General features: G+C 44.2%; 1 protein-coding gene across 1 annotated transcript; it reads right to left on the bottom strand.

Annotated features, from left to right (window-relative positions):
• Nucleotides 1-2,800: 2,800 nt before the first annotated feature.
• On the bottom strand, nt 2,801-13,044 carry GABARAPL1 (GABA type A receptor associated protein like 1). The gene is made up of 4 exons (XM_050746596.1): nt 12,644-13,044; nt 7,752-7,830; nt 5,342-5,460; nt 2,801-4,137 (listed from the first exon to the last, which is right to left on the bottom strand). Exons 1-4 carry the CDS (start codon nt 12,731-12,733, stop codon nt 4,072-4,074), a joined length of 354 nt encoding a protein of 117 aa, XP_050602553.1. The 5' UTR covers nt 12,734-13,044; the 3' UTR covers nt 2,801-4,071.
• Nucleotides 13,045-13,351: the final 307 nt, after the last annotated feature.

Below are 13,351 nucleotides of genomic sequence, written 5' to 3'. Positions count from 1 at the left end.
GGGGACTGCACTGCACCACTCTGGGGGGTTCTATTCACATTATATAGTGATGAGGCAGTGATCTTGTCTGCCTGGTTACTACTGTACATTAATCATAATTTGCTTTGTTCTCTTGCAACCTTAACTTCTGATTGCACAATACAGTAAAAAAAAATTAACAAGTGCACGATGCTTTGAAAGAGGAAAACAAGTCAGCATTAGGGGAAAAATCAAGAAAAGCAGAATAGTCTGCTGTTCATAAGTAGAATGATTTGTCTAGTCTCCCTCCACCTGACAGGGTAAGAGCCACACTGGGGAGCACTAAACCTAGATAGCACAGACATTGTGTGTCTCTTGATGGAAGAGGTTTCAATTTTTATACTACATACAGAGTGACCACGTATTTTGTCCACTGGGGGGTCATGTAACTGAAATAAGGAACCACTAGTAAATCAATCAGGACAATGGGCATTAATTCAAGACTCTCCTTGGCAAACTTAGATGTATACTTACCCTACATATATTTGAGATCCTTCTACCAAAGTATATCGAAGAGCTAAGGACTCACTCATCTTTGATGTTCATGTCCTACCAGCCTCCCCAATCTCATTCGACACATCTTTCAAACACTATCCCCAGAGAAAAGCAAGTCAATCAGAGCAAGCCAATCTAACAATCTAATCTAACATGGAACATCGGGCCAGGTTAATGAAGGGCTTCTTAAACTACTTTTAGCTCATGACAAGCCTCACAGTGGCCTGACGGCACCAAGAAGCATTAAAAGCTTGACTAGCCGAAACCAAGACAGTGGCGCTCAGAAGCACTGACCTCCAGTAAAGGGCCAAATCCGGCCGGGCGCGGTGGCTCAAGCCTGTAATCCCAGCACTTTGGGAGGCCGAGACGGGCGGATCACGAGGTCAGGAGATCGAGACCATTCTGGCTAACACGGTGAAACCTCGTCTCTACTAAAAATACAAAAAACTGGCCGGGCGAGGTGGCGGCGCCTGTAGTCCCAGCTACTCGGGAGGCTGAGGCAGGAGAATGGCGTGAACCCGGGAGGCGGAGCTTGCAGTGAGTCCATCGCGCCACTGCACTCCAGCCTGGGCGACCGAGCGAGACTCCGTCTCAAAAAAAAAAAAAAAAAAAAAAAAGTGCCAAATCCAATCCAGACTGCCAAAACAGCTGGTGTGCCTTTTGCCTCTGAATTTGGCTGTTAAACTCCATTGTTCCATAAAATCAGACAGCTTGTCTAAAATGGTAGGTAATGTCCTATCCAAGGAAAAAATTTGTTCCTTAGAAAAATCCAGAAGTAGGCCTAAAATAATCAAAGCCTACCTGGCAAAGACACAGCCCCTAAATTCAAACTATCTCTTTGGTTTAGCAATGGCCTATAGTCTCTTGCTCTACAGGGACTGTTCCAGATGTGTACAGAGGGTTAGGATCTGCCATGTTTGCTTTCTTTTAAATCTTCATCCAGTCTCATTCCTAGGTAGTGGATAAGTCTGTTAGTTTCAAAATACAGTTCACATCTTAACTCAATTAGCTTCCTTTTGGTTTTATTAGGGAACAGCACCTTGATATTTTTGTCAGTAGGGACAAGTGTCCATTTTCAACGGCTTCATCAAAATTCCGTCATCTTACATAATTTTCTACATGTGGTGCTGCTGGGCATGGATCTTTTATAACTTCCCATTTCCTTTTTGGTGACCTTGATATATTCCATAACTCTCTACAGAGGTAGACGTCACTTGGGGATATGACTGCAAGAGATTAGAGAGGGTTAGAGATGGGTTTTAAGGTTCTTCATGAAAGAAGTTTGCACTAATGTTTTCCATTGTCTCATTTAACTTGCATGCTCACAGACCACCCACATATTTATTCCTGAATGACTGAACAAGACTTTCATACGGTCAGAAGACACCAAGCTTGTTCTGATGCTGGGAGCCTTGCTTAGGTGCTATTTGCTGCTTTGGGAGATGGTGGCTTCAGACTGACCAAGTTGTAATGGAAGAGTAAGGTGTGGTTGGGACCTACAGCAAAACCTGGTGCAAAAGGCAATGACTCTCGGCTGGGCGTGGTGGCTCACGCCTGTAATCCCAGCACTTTGGGAGGCTAAGGCGGGTGGATCACCTGAGGTCAGGAGTTCAAGACCAGCCTGGCCAACATGGCGAAACCCCATCTCTACTAAAAATACAAAAATTAGCTGGGCATGGTGGCTGGTGCCTGTAATCCCAGCTACTCGGGAGGGTGAGGCAGGAGAATCGCTTGAACCCAGAAGGCGGAGGTTGCAGTGAGCCAAGATCGCGCCACTGTACTCCGGCCTTGGTAACAAGAGCGAAACTCCACCTCAAATAAAAAGGCAATGACTCTCAAACTTCAGTGTGCAGCAGTCATATGAGCTTGTTAAAAATTAGACACCTACGCTGAGATTCTGAGTCAGCTAAATCTGGGCGATGGCCTAGACATCTGCATTTGTAATTAGCACAGCCCACCCCTTACACTCCACGTAGGCAGTCTTCCACCTTCAGCTTTCAGAAACACATAGAACAGTGACAATGCACTTATCTTTGGAGGAGAAAATCACATACATACACACACACACACACACCCCTCCAACGCAGCAGGCACACTGCCCCAGCGTAACATTCACCCTTGAACAGCAACTCCTGCTCACTAAAGACCTGAGTAAACATATATGGGTCTGACCATATGTGAACATTCGTCATGAACAGCTTTCCCCACTTAGTTCTTTTGTTCAGAGTCCACATATCATCTATTCTAATACACACAAAATAAAGACAACATTGCTGAACTCAGTGGATTTTTAAGGTAAGCAATTATTTTATTTCCTTGGCCTGATGGCATTGACTTCATTATACAAGAACTTGCAGCTGACAGAACTGACACAAAGATTTCCCCCAAGAGGAAGGACCCTTTTCATTAGCAGAGATGAATTGAAATGTCATGTCTGAGTGCAATTCCTGCTCCCCACTCCCACCCCACAAAACCCCAAAAGTGAAAATAAATCAATAAAATCCCCATGATTTACTAAAAGTCATCCCTCCAAACCTTTCTAACTAGCAGCTGCAGTGGATGATAACCAAGGAGGGAAGCAGCTGGCCATCACATAGCATTCCTGTGCGTGTGAGCCTGAAGGGACAGCAGCATGGGAGCAAGAATCCTGAATGAGAGGTGTATATAATTACCTTACTTCACACTTGCTCCCTCCCTACATAAGACATCTCTGTCCTGATACATGGAAAATACTAGAGGAGATGCTAAGAGTGGTTTTAGTCTACAACTGGAAATGCCTGAGACTTAAATTCCAAGGTAGGGGTGAGATAAGGGGCACCAGAGAGAAAGAACAGGTTAGACAGAGATGCTCAATAGTCTTGTCAATTCCAGTTTAATGCTATTTAATAACAAAACAATCTTCTTAATCATAACCACCTTTATGTCTAACCCCTATTTTCCAAAGGTAAGAGATCGCTGTCTAAATTTCTGGGTTGTGGTCTACTGCCACCCCTGGGGTGGTACTGTGATGTTTGAGTGAGACTGCAACTGGGATGGGAGAAAAGAAGTGTGAGACAGGAAAGAACAGGGGCCACAATGCATCAATTACAGTGGGTCTCTTTTGGTCCCCAGGTATGGTCCACTACCACAAGTCCCCTTTCCCTACCTGTCCTGTGCAAATGTCAAAAATAGAATCGCTGCCCAAAGAGAAGGGAGCACAGGGAGTTGCTGCTGGACTACCATCATCTCTGGCCCCAACTTGTCCACCTCCTGACCCTTCTATGAAACTGCACAAAAATTAAATCTCAGGAATGCTGTGAAATTACATCATCCGTATTCCTCTACCAAAGCCAATCCAACAGCTCTGTCCTGACATGCTTTCTCCCTGGGCCGAGGAAGCAGCAAAAAATATCAATTGAGCATGTGAAAATATGATGACGGTGTGTGCGGTGTAATGTTTCTAGATGTCTTCACCTTCTGTCTCCTCGCGGTGGGAGTCACCCTCTTTCCCCAAGTCGCACGCACACCCCTCCCCTACCCCCAAGTCCAGGTGCTCCCATCTGCTGGGCTTCCAACCACTCATTTCCCATAGACACTCTCATCACTGTAGGCCACATACAGAAAATAGTCTTCCTCATGATTGTCCTAGGGGAAGAGATAAGACAACAGTTTAGAAAACATATTCATTCATTAGCTCTAAGATGCTAAGCCTCACACAACCTTGTAAGGCAGGCATGGAAGGTATCGTTCATCCCCATTTAAAAGGGGAGCAAAGAATCAGGAGATGTGGTTGGAATTACACTTTGAGCTCTGAGTTCACAAAAATCCTTCACTGAAAACATATTACACATAGGTATCAGGGATATGAAGATGACTGGGGCACAGCACTCACTCTTAAAGAGCTCAGTCCTAGCAAGGGGAACATAGATACCACAGATGGGATATATAAGGGGCAGATACTAACAGGGAATATATGCTATGCAATAAAAGTTAGATTCAGGATTATTATAAATTTATGTAATCCATTAATAGGGCATAATGAGAAGGAAGCGTCTTATGCAAAATACTGCAAAAAATAATAGTTACAATCCTAGGTTATATTTTTAGTAATAATAAAGTCCTTTACTATAGTTTCTCCAAATTCTGACACTTCCAATTAAACAAAATCACATAAAAATTATTCCTCCTCAGTTTATCTGTTAAGACAAATGAATCCATTTACAGACTTTGCCTTAATTTTATATTTCATTTGATCTGATTCATTGTGCCCAGATAATGTGGAATCTGTTTCACAGTTTTCGTTTTGTTCTAAGAAGAAGTTTCCCCCTGTTTAGATCAATGTGTTTGTCTCAAGCCAAAACTTCAGAGTTCACAGAGGAAGCTGACTGTAGCGGAGGCTGGCCTCAGAGTTAGAAGCTGGCTTTACTATTATGTGCTTTCTCAATCTGTTGCTAAATGGGAGTAAAATAATGAACTGGATTCTGAATGCATTACAAATTACAGGCTACCAACAAGAAGAGCAGGAACTGCGATGGGCTGATGCTTTGGAACTTTTGCTATCAGGAGTCACTTCCTGCTGTTTCAATAAACAATCCCACATTAAACACTATAGTCAGACAAGACTGAGAAGAGATTTCAAAAGGATTAAATCTAGTAGAGTGCCTAATCCCTGAAAAACAAGTGGTATCTAATCTCTCAGAGCCTTACACTGCCATATGTAAGAGGATCCGGATAAATAACACCTTCTGCCCCACTTCTCAGTTGTGTTATCAACATATACTAGAACAAGAGCTAGAGGATGCCAGACTGCCCTGGACGGCATCCAGTATTGTTCGGCTAGAACCATTACCTCATACAGTTGGCCCATGGTAGCACTGGTGGGAGGGATAGTGTTGTTGACAAAGAAGAATAAGGCGTCCTCAGGTCTCAGGTGGATTCTCTTCCGGATTAAGAAGTAGAACTGGCCAACTGGATGATGGAAGAAAAAGGCAGACAAGAAAGGAAGAAAATAAGGAATTAGTAGAATGGTAAGTCCTGGAAAAAAATTCAGTTGCATTTTTTCCCCTTAGAGTCAGTACCAGTTTTATATACCACCTGAGAAGAGCCAAATACTATCCTGGAGCTTTCAAAATAAAAAGGGAAACTCAGAAGCCCGTACAGTCCCTGATATGCCATAGTGGACTTTATTCCTCCTTTCCTCTCTTATTCAATCTCAGACCTCATGTTAGCATATCCACTCAAAGCCTGAGGACTACGCTGAAGGAATACCACGTGCATCCAGACCAAAACATTCCCATCATTGTCTAAACCCGACTTGAAACACTTTCCATCCCCAGACCCACCCTAAGAAAAGCTTAGCAATGAAAGGGGTCCACTGGACACTGGTCATCTTAGCACAGTCACTCAACTCAGTGTTGGGGCATTAAATAAGGTTCAGTGCTTTGCCTTTACCTGAGAATACTGAAAACTTTCTAGATGGCTGATATTCAAACCTGTTAACTCTGAAGCAAATCAACAAAATCTTTCCAGTGTCTCCTGGATGCAGTGTGTATTCTATTAAGGCTCAAGATGAAGACTGAATATATGTTTTATAATCCCAAACAAAATCTACAAAACTTATTTTTAAAAAAATGTAGCTTAAGAAGATGTAATCAGGAAACTCTAAAGCATAATCCTCTCAAGAAACCAGACTGGTTTTCTTTTTGGAACAAATTGACATCACAATTAACAAAGCTGAATTTTTTTTTTTTTTTTTTTTTTGAGGCGGAGCGTCACCGTGTCACCCAGGCTGGAGCGCAATGGCACAATATCGGCTCACTGCAATCTCTGCCTCCAAGGTTCAAGCAATTCTCCAGCCTCAGCCTCCTAAGTAGCTGAGATTACAGGCGCCCATCACCACATCCAGCTAATTTCTGTATTTTTAATGAAGACAGGGTTTCACCATGTTTGCCAGTCTGGTCTCAAACTCCTGACCTCAGGTGATCTGCCCACTTCCGCCTCCCAAGGTGTTGGGATTACAGGCATGAGCCCCATGTCCGGCCACAAAGCTAAATTTTATTTTTTTGAGACAGGGTCTCACTCTGTCACTGAGACTGGAGTGCAGTGGCACGATCTCAGCTCATAGCAACCTCTGCCTCCCAGGCTCAAGTGATTCTCCTGCCTCAGCCTCCCAAGCAGCTGGGATTAGAGGCGCCTGCCACCAGGTCTGGCTAATTTTTTTGTATTTTTAGTAGGGATGGGTTTTCACCATGTTGGCCAGGCTGGTCTTGAACCCCTGACCTCAAATGATCCACCGGCCTTGGCCTCCCAAAGGGCTGGGATTACAGGTGTGAGCCACCATACCCAGCCAAAGCTGAATTTTAAAATTGGTTTAGGCCCGGCACGGTGGCTCGCACCTGTAATCCCAGCACTTTGGGAGGCCAAGGCAGGTGGATCACCTGAGGTCAGCAGTTCAAGACGAGCCTGGCCAACATGGTGAAATCCTGTCTCTACTAAAAATACAAAAAAAATCAGCCAGGCGTGGTGGCAGGTGCCTGCAATCCCAGCTACTTGGCAGGCTGAGGCAGGAGAATCACTTGAACCCAGGAGATGGGAGGGTGCAGTGAACTGAGATCACACCACTGCACTCCAGCCGGGGCTACAAGAGCGAAACTCCATCTCAAAAATAATAATAATAATAAATTAATTAATTAAACAAAATAAAAATAAAAGGGGTTTAAATAATGGGCTTCTGATCCTTTCTTTCAATGTCTTATGCTTTGCTGTGTCAAAATCCAACAAGACATGGTGATGAGAAAGAACTACTGAGTCTTTCTTCTTTTTTTTTTGAGACAGAGTCTCACTCTGTCACCCAGGCTGGAATGCAATGGCGCGATCTCGGCTCACTGCAAGCTCCACCTCCTGGGTTCACACCGTTCTCCTGCCTCAGCCTCCCAAGTAGCTGGGACTACAAGGCACCCACCACCAAGCCCAGTTTATTTTTTGTATTTTTTTTAGGAGAGACGGATTTCCCCGTTAGCCAGGATGGTCTCGATCTCCTGACCTCATGATCCGCCCGCCTCAGCCTCCCAAAGTGCTGGGATTACAGGTGTGAGCCACTGTGCCCAGCCTGAGTCATTTTTTAATCAGATAACTCTGGGGCATCCCGCTTACTTCTTTCAAGTATGCACTGCCTCTCAGTCTCACAATCTCATGCATATAATAAGGATCTGGAGAGCTCTGTCAGGGGAGGAAGGGTCAGGGGAGGCAAAGAGCATTACCGGTAAGGTCAGAGGGCACTAGGTACTTCCTCTTGTCCAGATCAGGCACCCTGGCTTTTGGAGCCTTCTCTACAATCACCTGGAAGGAGAGGAGGAGAGTAGGAATGAAAACTACAGAAGGCAATCTAGTATTTTTCCTTCCACACCCTAGAGTTCCCTAGTTACTACTGGAAATGAATCTGTCCAGGACACCTGTTGCATTTCTTATCCCCCCACCCCTGATAAAATTATATGAAAAAAAAATGGGCTTCCTTAGTGAGGTTATAGCTGCATTACTAAAATAAAAATAAACTAGAGATTGTACATGATGAAAAGTAAAAAGAACTTTGATTTTAAGTAATTACAGGTTATCCGTAAGATCTACTATAGGACATATACCTACTGGTATTTATTTATTTATTATTTATCTTTGAGATGAAGTCTCGCTGTCGCCAAGGCTGGAGTACAGTGGCTCCATCTCAGCTCACTGCAACCTCCACCTCCCGGGTTCAAGCAATTCTCCTGCCTCAGCCTCCTGAGTAACTGGGATTACAGGCACACACCACCACACCTGGCTAAGTATTTGTATTTTTAATAGAGATGTGGTTTCACCATGTTGGGCAGGCTGGTCTCGAACTCCTGACTTCAAGTGATCTGCCAGCCTTGGCCTCCCAAAGTGCTGGGATTACAGATGTGAGCCACCGTGCCTGGCCACCTTCTGGTATTTAATTAGAGCAGCAAGAAAACTGCGTTTTCTCATACGATCCTGATCACCTATAAGTTATTATTTCTTATAAATACGATTTATTAAAGGTACCAATAATGTGGTTTGAATCTTATACTTTGTCACAATTTCCAAGAACTGTAAAGATTGTTCAAACGCTATTAAATGGAAAAGAAACAGTGTTAAAACAAGTCTGACAATGACATCCTATAATACGATGTCAGTATAAGCCATTAATAGATATTGATTATGTTAGGACTTTAAGGGATTTTCAATGTCCACATTATATACTTCTATAATACTTCAAGTTGTATAAAGATCATGTATTTTTGTACTAGATCTATAAAAATATAAAAGTTTTTTTATACACTAAAACTTCCCAAACAGAAAGTATCTATTGTAAAATCACGAGCTTTAGGCTTTAGATTGTTAGGCTTTTAAGGGATTTCTGTCTACATTACATTGAACTACATATATATAGTTCAAGTTGTATAAAAATCATGTATTTCTGTACTAGATATATACCAATTTAAAAGGTTTTTTTATACACTAAAACTTACCAAACAGAAAATATCTATTGTAAAATCATGAGCTTTAGACTTTTAGTTTAGAAAATATAATCACTGCTGGGCACAATGACTCACACCTGCAATCCCAGCACTTTGGGAGTCTGAGGCAGGCAGATCGCCTGAGGTCAGGAGTTCGAGACCAGCCTGACCAACATGGAGAAACCCCGTCTCTACTAAAAATACAAAATTAGCAGGGTGTGGTGCCACATGTCTGTAATCCCAGCTACTCAGGAAGGCTGAGGCAGGAGAATCGCATGAACCTGGGAGGTGGAGGTTGCGGTGAGCCAAGATCGGGCCACTACACTCCAGCCTGGGCAACAAGAGCAAAACTTGGTTTCAAAAAAAAAAAGAAAAGAAAATATGGTCATTTTAGTTAGAAGATAGGGGAAATGCAGAAAAAAAAGTGAAGTTGCAGGAAAAAAAACACTGTACAAGTACTTCTAGTGGTTGTGTGATCTTCAACAGGTCACGTAACCTCTCTCTCAGCTTCAGTATTCCAGTGACTTTTTTTTTTGAGGTCCAGAGTCACATTTGTCCCCCAGGCTGGAGTGCAGTGCAACCTCCACCTCCCGGGTTCAAGCGATTCTCCTGCCTCAGCCTCAGGAGTAGCAGGGATTACAGGCGCATACTACCACGCCCGGCTAATTTTTGTATTTTTTAGTAGTGATGGGGTTTCACCATGATGCCAGGCTGGTTTCGAACTCCTGACCTCAAGTGCTCCACCTGCCTCAGCCTCCCTAAGTACAGGGATTACAGGTGTCAGCCACCGTGCCCAGCCTGAAAACTTTCTAACACATCTTTAACAAAGTCATGCTATTAATATCATGTGAATGTGAGTGATAAATAAAAGTTTACATGAAAATGCTTCATAAATTATAAAGAATTATCTAACATAATTAACTTGGGGGGGGAGTTTGAACCTTTTAAATTAAAAGGAACAGATTAAAATTAGTTTAAAAAAACAAAAACTTATGTTCTTGTAGAAAAAATCCTGAATCAGGAAGACCAGAGGGACATGATCACATTTTAAATTTAAAAATAAAAACTGAAATAGGGTAATGTAAGCCAGGAATTAAAAGGAAAAGGCAGAAAGAGGCTAGCACTGTGCCCCAAAGGAACTCTGAGACCTAGCAGTAAGAGAGAAAAACCACAAAGGAAGACAGAAAAAGAAAGTGATAAAGCAGACCGCAATACCTGGAGGGAAGGCAGGGGTTTGGAGAGGAAGAAAAGGGGGAGGGGTAATTATTAAAGGATTGGTTTCCCAGAACCAAGGTTAAATTTCCAGGAATCCCAACTCTACTCCTCACTATGGTAGACCCTGGGCTAGATGCTTTGCCTCTTTGGGTCTCAGTTTTCCTCATTTGTAAAATGTGACTAATACTCAATAGAGCTATGAATTTTTAAAATAGACAATCTGTTTCTAGCAGTCTTTTTGATATGTTGTGTCTTTGAAGATAATTTCAAGATCCCACCAACCCCTCCTCTCTGAAGGCACAAGCATACCTCTTCTTTTCAACTGTTAGCTCTGAAGAAATATTGGTGGGACTAAACTCTGGTTATGCGAGCAGTCAGGATACGCCACTGCTTGAATAACACCAATGGTCAAGCTGGAATGGGCTTTAGGAACCACTACTATAACCCTCTTTTCTGTAAACAAGGCACTCTATCTAGCACAGCAAGATTAAAAGTTCTGCCCAAGGATGCAGTGAATTCCCAGAACTAGAACCAAATCAAGGAACCTGCGTCATAACTAGAAAGAAGGTCACAGACTGAGCACCTTGGGAGCAGCTCAGCGCTGGTTAAAACATAACCCTAGGGAAGCTGAAATCTGAGTGACAGTCTTAATGGCTTAAAAATTATCACAGGAGTAAAACATTTAACACCAAACTATGAGCATGAAAAGAACAGAATGCACTGAAATATTCAGAATACACATAAGTATTTATCTATTTCCAATACTTAACAGTGTGAAGTCCACAGCACATCATTAATTCTGGTTAATAACAACTATATTAGAAACTGAGAAACAGTATGGCACGGAGGTTAAGGTCTCCGAGAGCTCCACAGTCCGTCAGACAGGGTTAGAATTCCGGCTGAAACACAGATCAGCAATGTGAAACCTTTAGGAAGTTACCGCATTTCTTTGTGCTTTGAATACTCCGTCTGTAGAACGGGGATTATAATCGTGTAAAGATTAAGCGAATGATTACAGACTGAGTACTTATACTGCTACTGTAAACTATTAGTAAAATATGACTGTATTTTTTAAATATCATTGCTCTAAAGATTGGTATCACCAGAACTCGGCAAAATTTTCAGGTATCCAAGGTCCAGAAACCAGCAAAGTATTTTGTAAAGGATCCTTTACCGAGTAAGGGATTAGCTCACCCCTCTATAAACTGAAAACCCTTTGGTAATTCCTGAGGAATGGAAGAGCCCTAATGACTTTTTTTTTTTTTTAAAGGAAAAGGGGTACAAGAGGTTTCTACTGCTGGGCTAAGGCCCTGCTGGCTTCTGGTAGCTATAAAACCACGAACGTTAGGTAAGGATTAGAGAAGAAACCCAGAGTGGCTGCGAATCAAGATAAGACATCAGATAACAGCAATTATTTTACCATGATGTGACATGTAATCCTGATGTTCCTACCTGAAGATAAAGAGCACAATTTTAAAAATCTCTGCTCCTCCATTTCCAAAATCCAACAGTTGCTGGTCCCTTTACCACTTAAAAGTCATACTCTGCCCTCCAATTCGGCTGCGCAGCCCACATTAGAGAAACACCAGGCAAGGGGCGGGGGAGGGGGTAATGGGGAAAACGCCCGGATGCTGAAAGACACCTAATGTTTCTTCTCTGTTCCTACTCACTACCTGCGCTAGTTTTAACTACTTAAGCCGGTGTCCAAAACACAGAAAAAACGTCTCAGTCCTGCCTTATCGCGTGCAGGTGCCAGGTGATCAGAAATCAATACCGGGGGAGGCTGGCTGTCCCCACACATTTCCCGGAGCCTAGAACGATGAGGCAAGAGGGCTGTTGCGCAGAGAACGTGACCTTGTTTTTCAGGCCCGGACTGTCTTGTGCTCCCCTACCCCCCTGTAATGCAAGAAAAGAACCGAATAGCTTCTGAACCTTTTCCTCCCAAGCCCAATGATATGACAGCCAAAGTCAACTTCATTAAAGGAGAACCAGCCAAGGCAGAAATCGACCGGGTTTGCGCAAACCTCACCGCACAGCACAGTGTCCCCGCGTTCTTAAAGGGAGCCAATCCACGGCCCTGATCTAACCACTCTCGCACACAGGGGCGCTATTTTGCGCACCTCAACCCACACAGGGTCTCAGTATTGCTGAGACCGTGTGGGTTGCTGAGTCACTGAAGATGGCAGCTCGGCCCCAAAAACACCGTCAGCCCTGAAGTGGGGTTCAGGCCCCAGGCATATGTGGTTTTAAAAGCTCCGCAGTCTGGACGTCCATTGGCTCGGGCACTGAAGGGCGTTCAGGATTAACTAATTATCGGCACCTCCCTTCCCCAGAGTCGCCTGGGCGCCCCAGGGAAGCCATCTCGACTCCCAGCCCCCGCCCCCGCGGGCCCTTCCCCTCCCATCCCCCCGCTCCTCTACACTCACGGGGACCCTGTCCGGATATTTCTTCCGGATCTTTTCTCCTTCCTTTTTCCGATACTCAAAGGGATGGTCCTCCTTGTACTGGAACTTCATGATGCACCGCAGGGCTTCCGAGATTCCCCGCGCGGGGCCTGCCTCCTTCGCCGCTGGCCCTGTCCAGCTCCCTCCGCCGACGTCAAGGTGTGCTCAAATAGCTACAGAAACGTCCGCTCCCGGGGCAACAGCGCTGGGCCGAGCGTGCAGAGGGGGTTCGGTGTGGGGGAGATCTCGGGTGAGCCTGCCCGGAGATAGAGCAGAGCCAGGTGGAGAAATACCGGCGGCTTTTCGCTGGAGCTGGGAGCACAAAAACAGTTGGGTGGCGCGTCGGGCTGTGACGTCACCCTGCGCGCCCCGCCCCGCCCCCCAGGCGCCGAGGGCAGGGGGCGGCCGAGTGCTGTCTTAACTGCGTTTCCTTTCTGGCTAACGTTTTTCAAAATCGATGTCATTGCAAACATCAAAACATTCTAGTTGTGTTTTATTTTGTGACTGTGAAAGACGGTTTTAAGACAAAAACAATTTTAAACATGTTTTATTCCCCCTCCACTGTTTTTCTTGGTTTGGCCCCAAAACAAATACAAAAGGCGAAAATCCTTTTCCTGCTGGTTGGGATCCAGCCTCAGGGGAAAAGAGGCCCAGGCCTCCTGGGATCCCTTTGGCCAATGCAGAGCTGTC

This window comes from Macaca thibetana, chromosome 11 (assembly GCF_024542745.1).
Source record: "Macaca thibetana thibetana isolate TM-01 chromosome 11, ASM2454274v1, whole genome shotgun sequence".
Lineage (NCBI taxonomy): Eukaryota > Metazoa > Chordata > Mammalia > Primates > Cercopithecidae > Macaca > Macaca thibetana.
This window is presented reverse-complemented; position numbering and strand designations above follow the sequence as displayed.

Coding starts and splice junctions, on each gene's coding strand:
- GABARAPL1 (XM_050746596.1), bottom strand. CDS start 12,733: ATGAAGTTCCAGTACAAGGAGGACCATCCCTTTGAGTATCGGAAAAAG. Junction 5,461..7,751: donor AGTGCCCTCTGACCTTACCG/GTAATGCTCTTT, acceptor TCCATCATCCAG/TTGGCCAGTTCTACTTCTTA. Junction 4,138..5,341: donor CCATGGGCCAACTGTATGAG/GTAATGGTTCTA, acceptor CTCTTCCCCTAG/GACAATCATGAGGAAGACTA.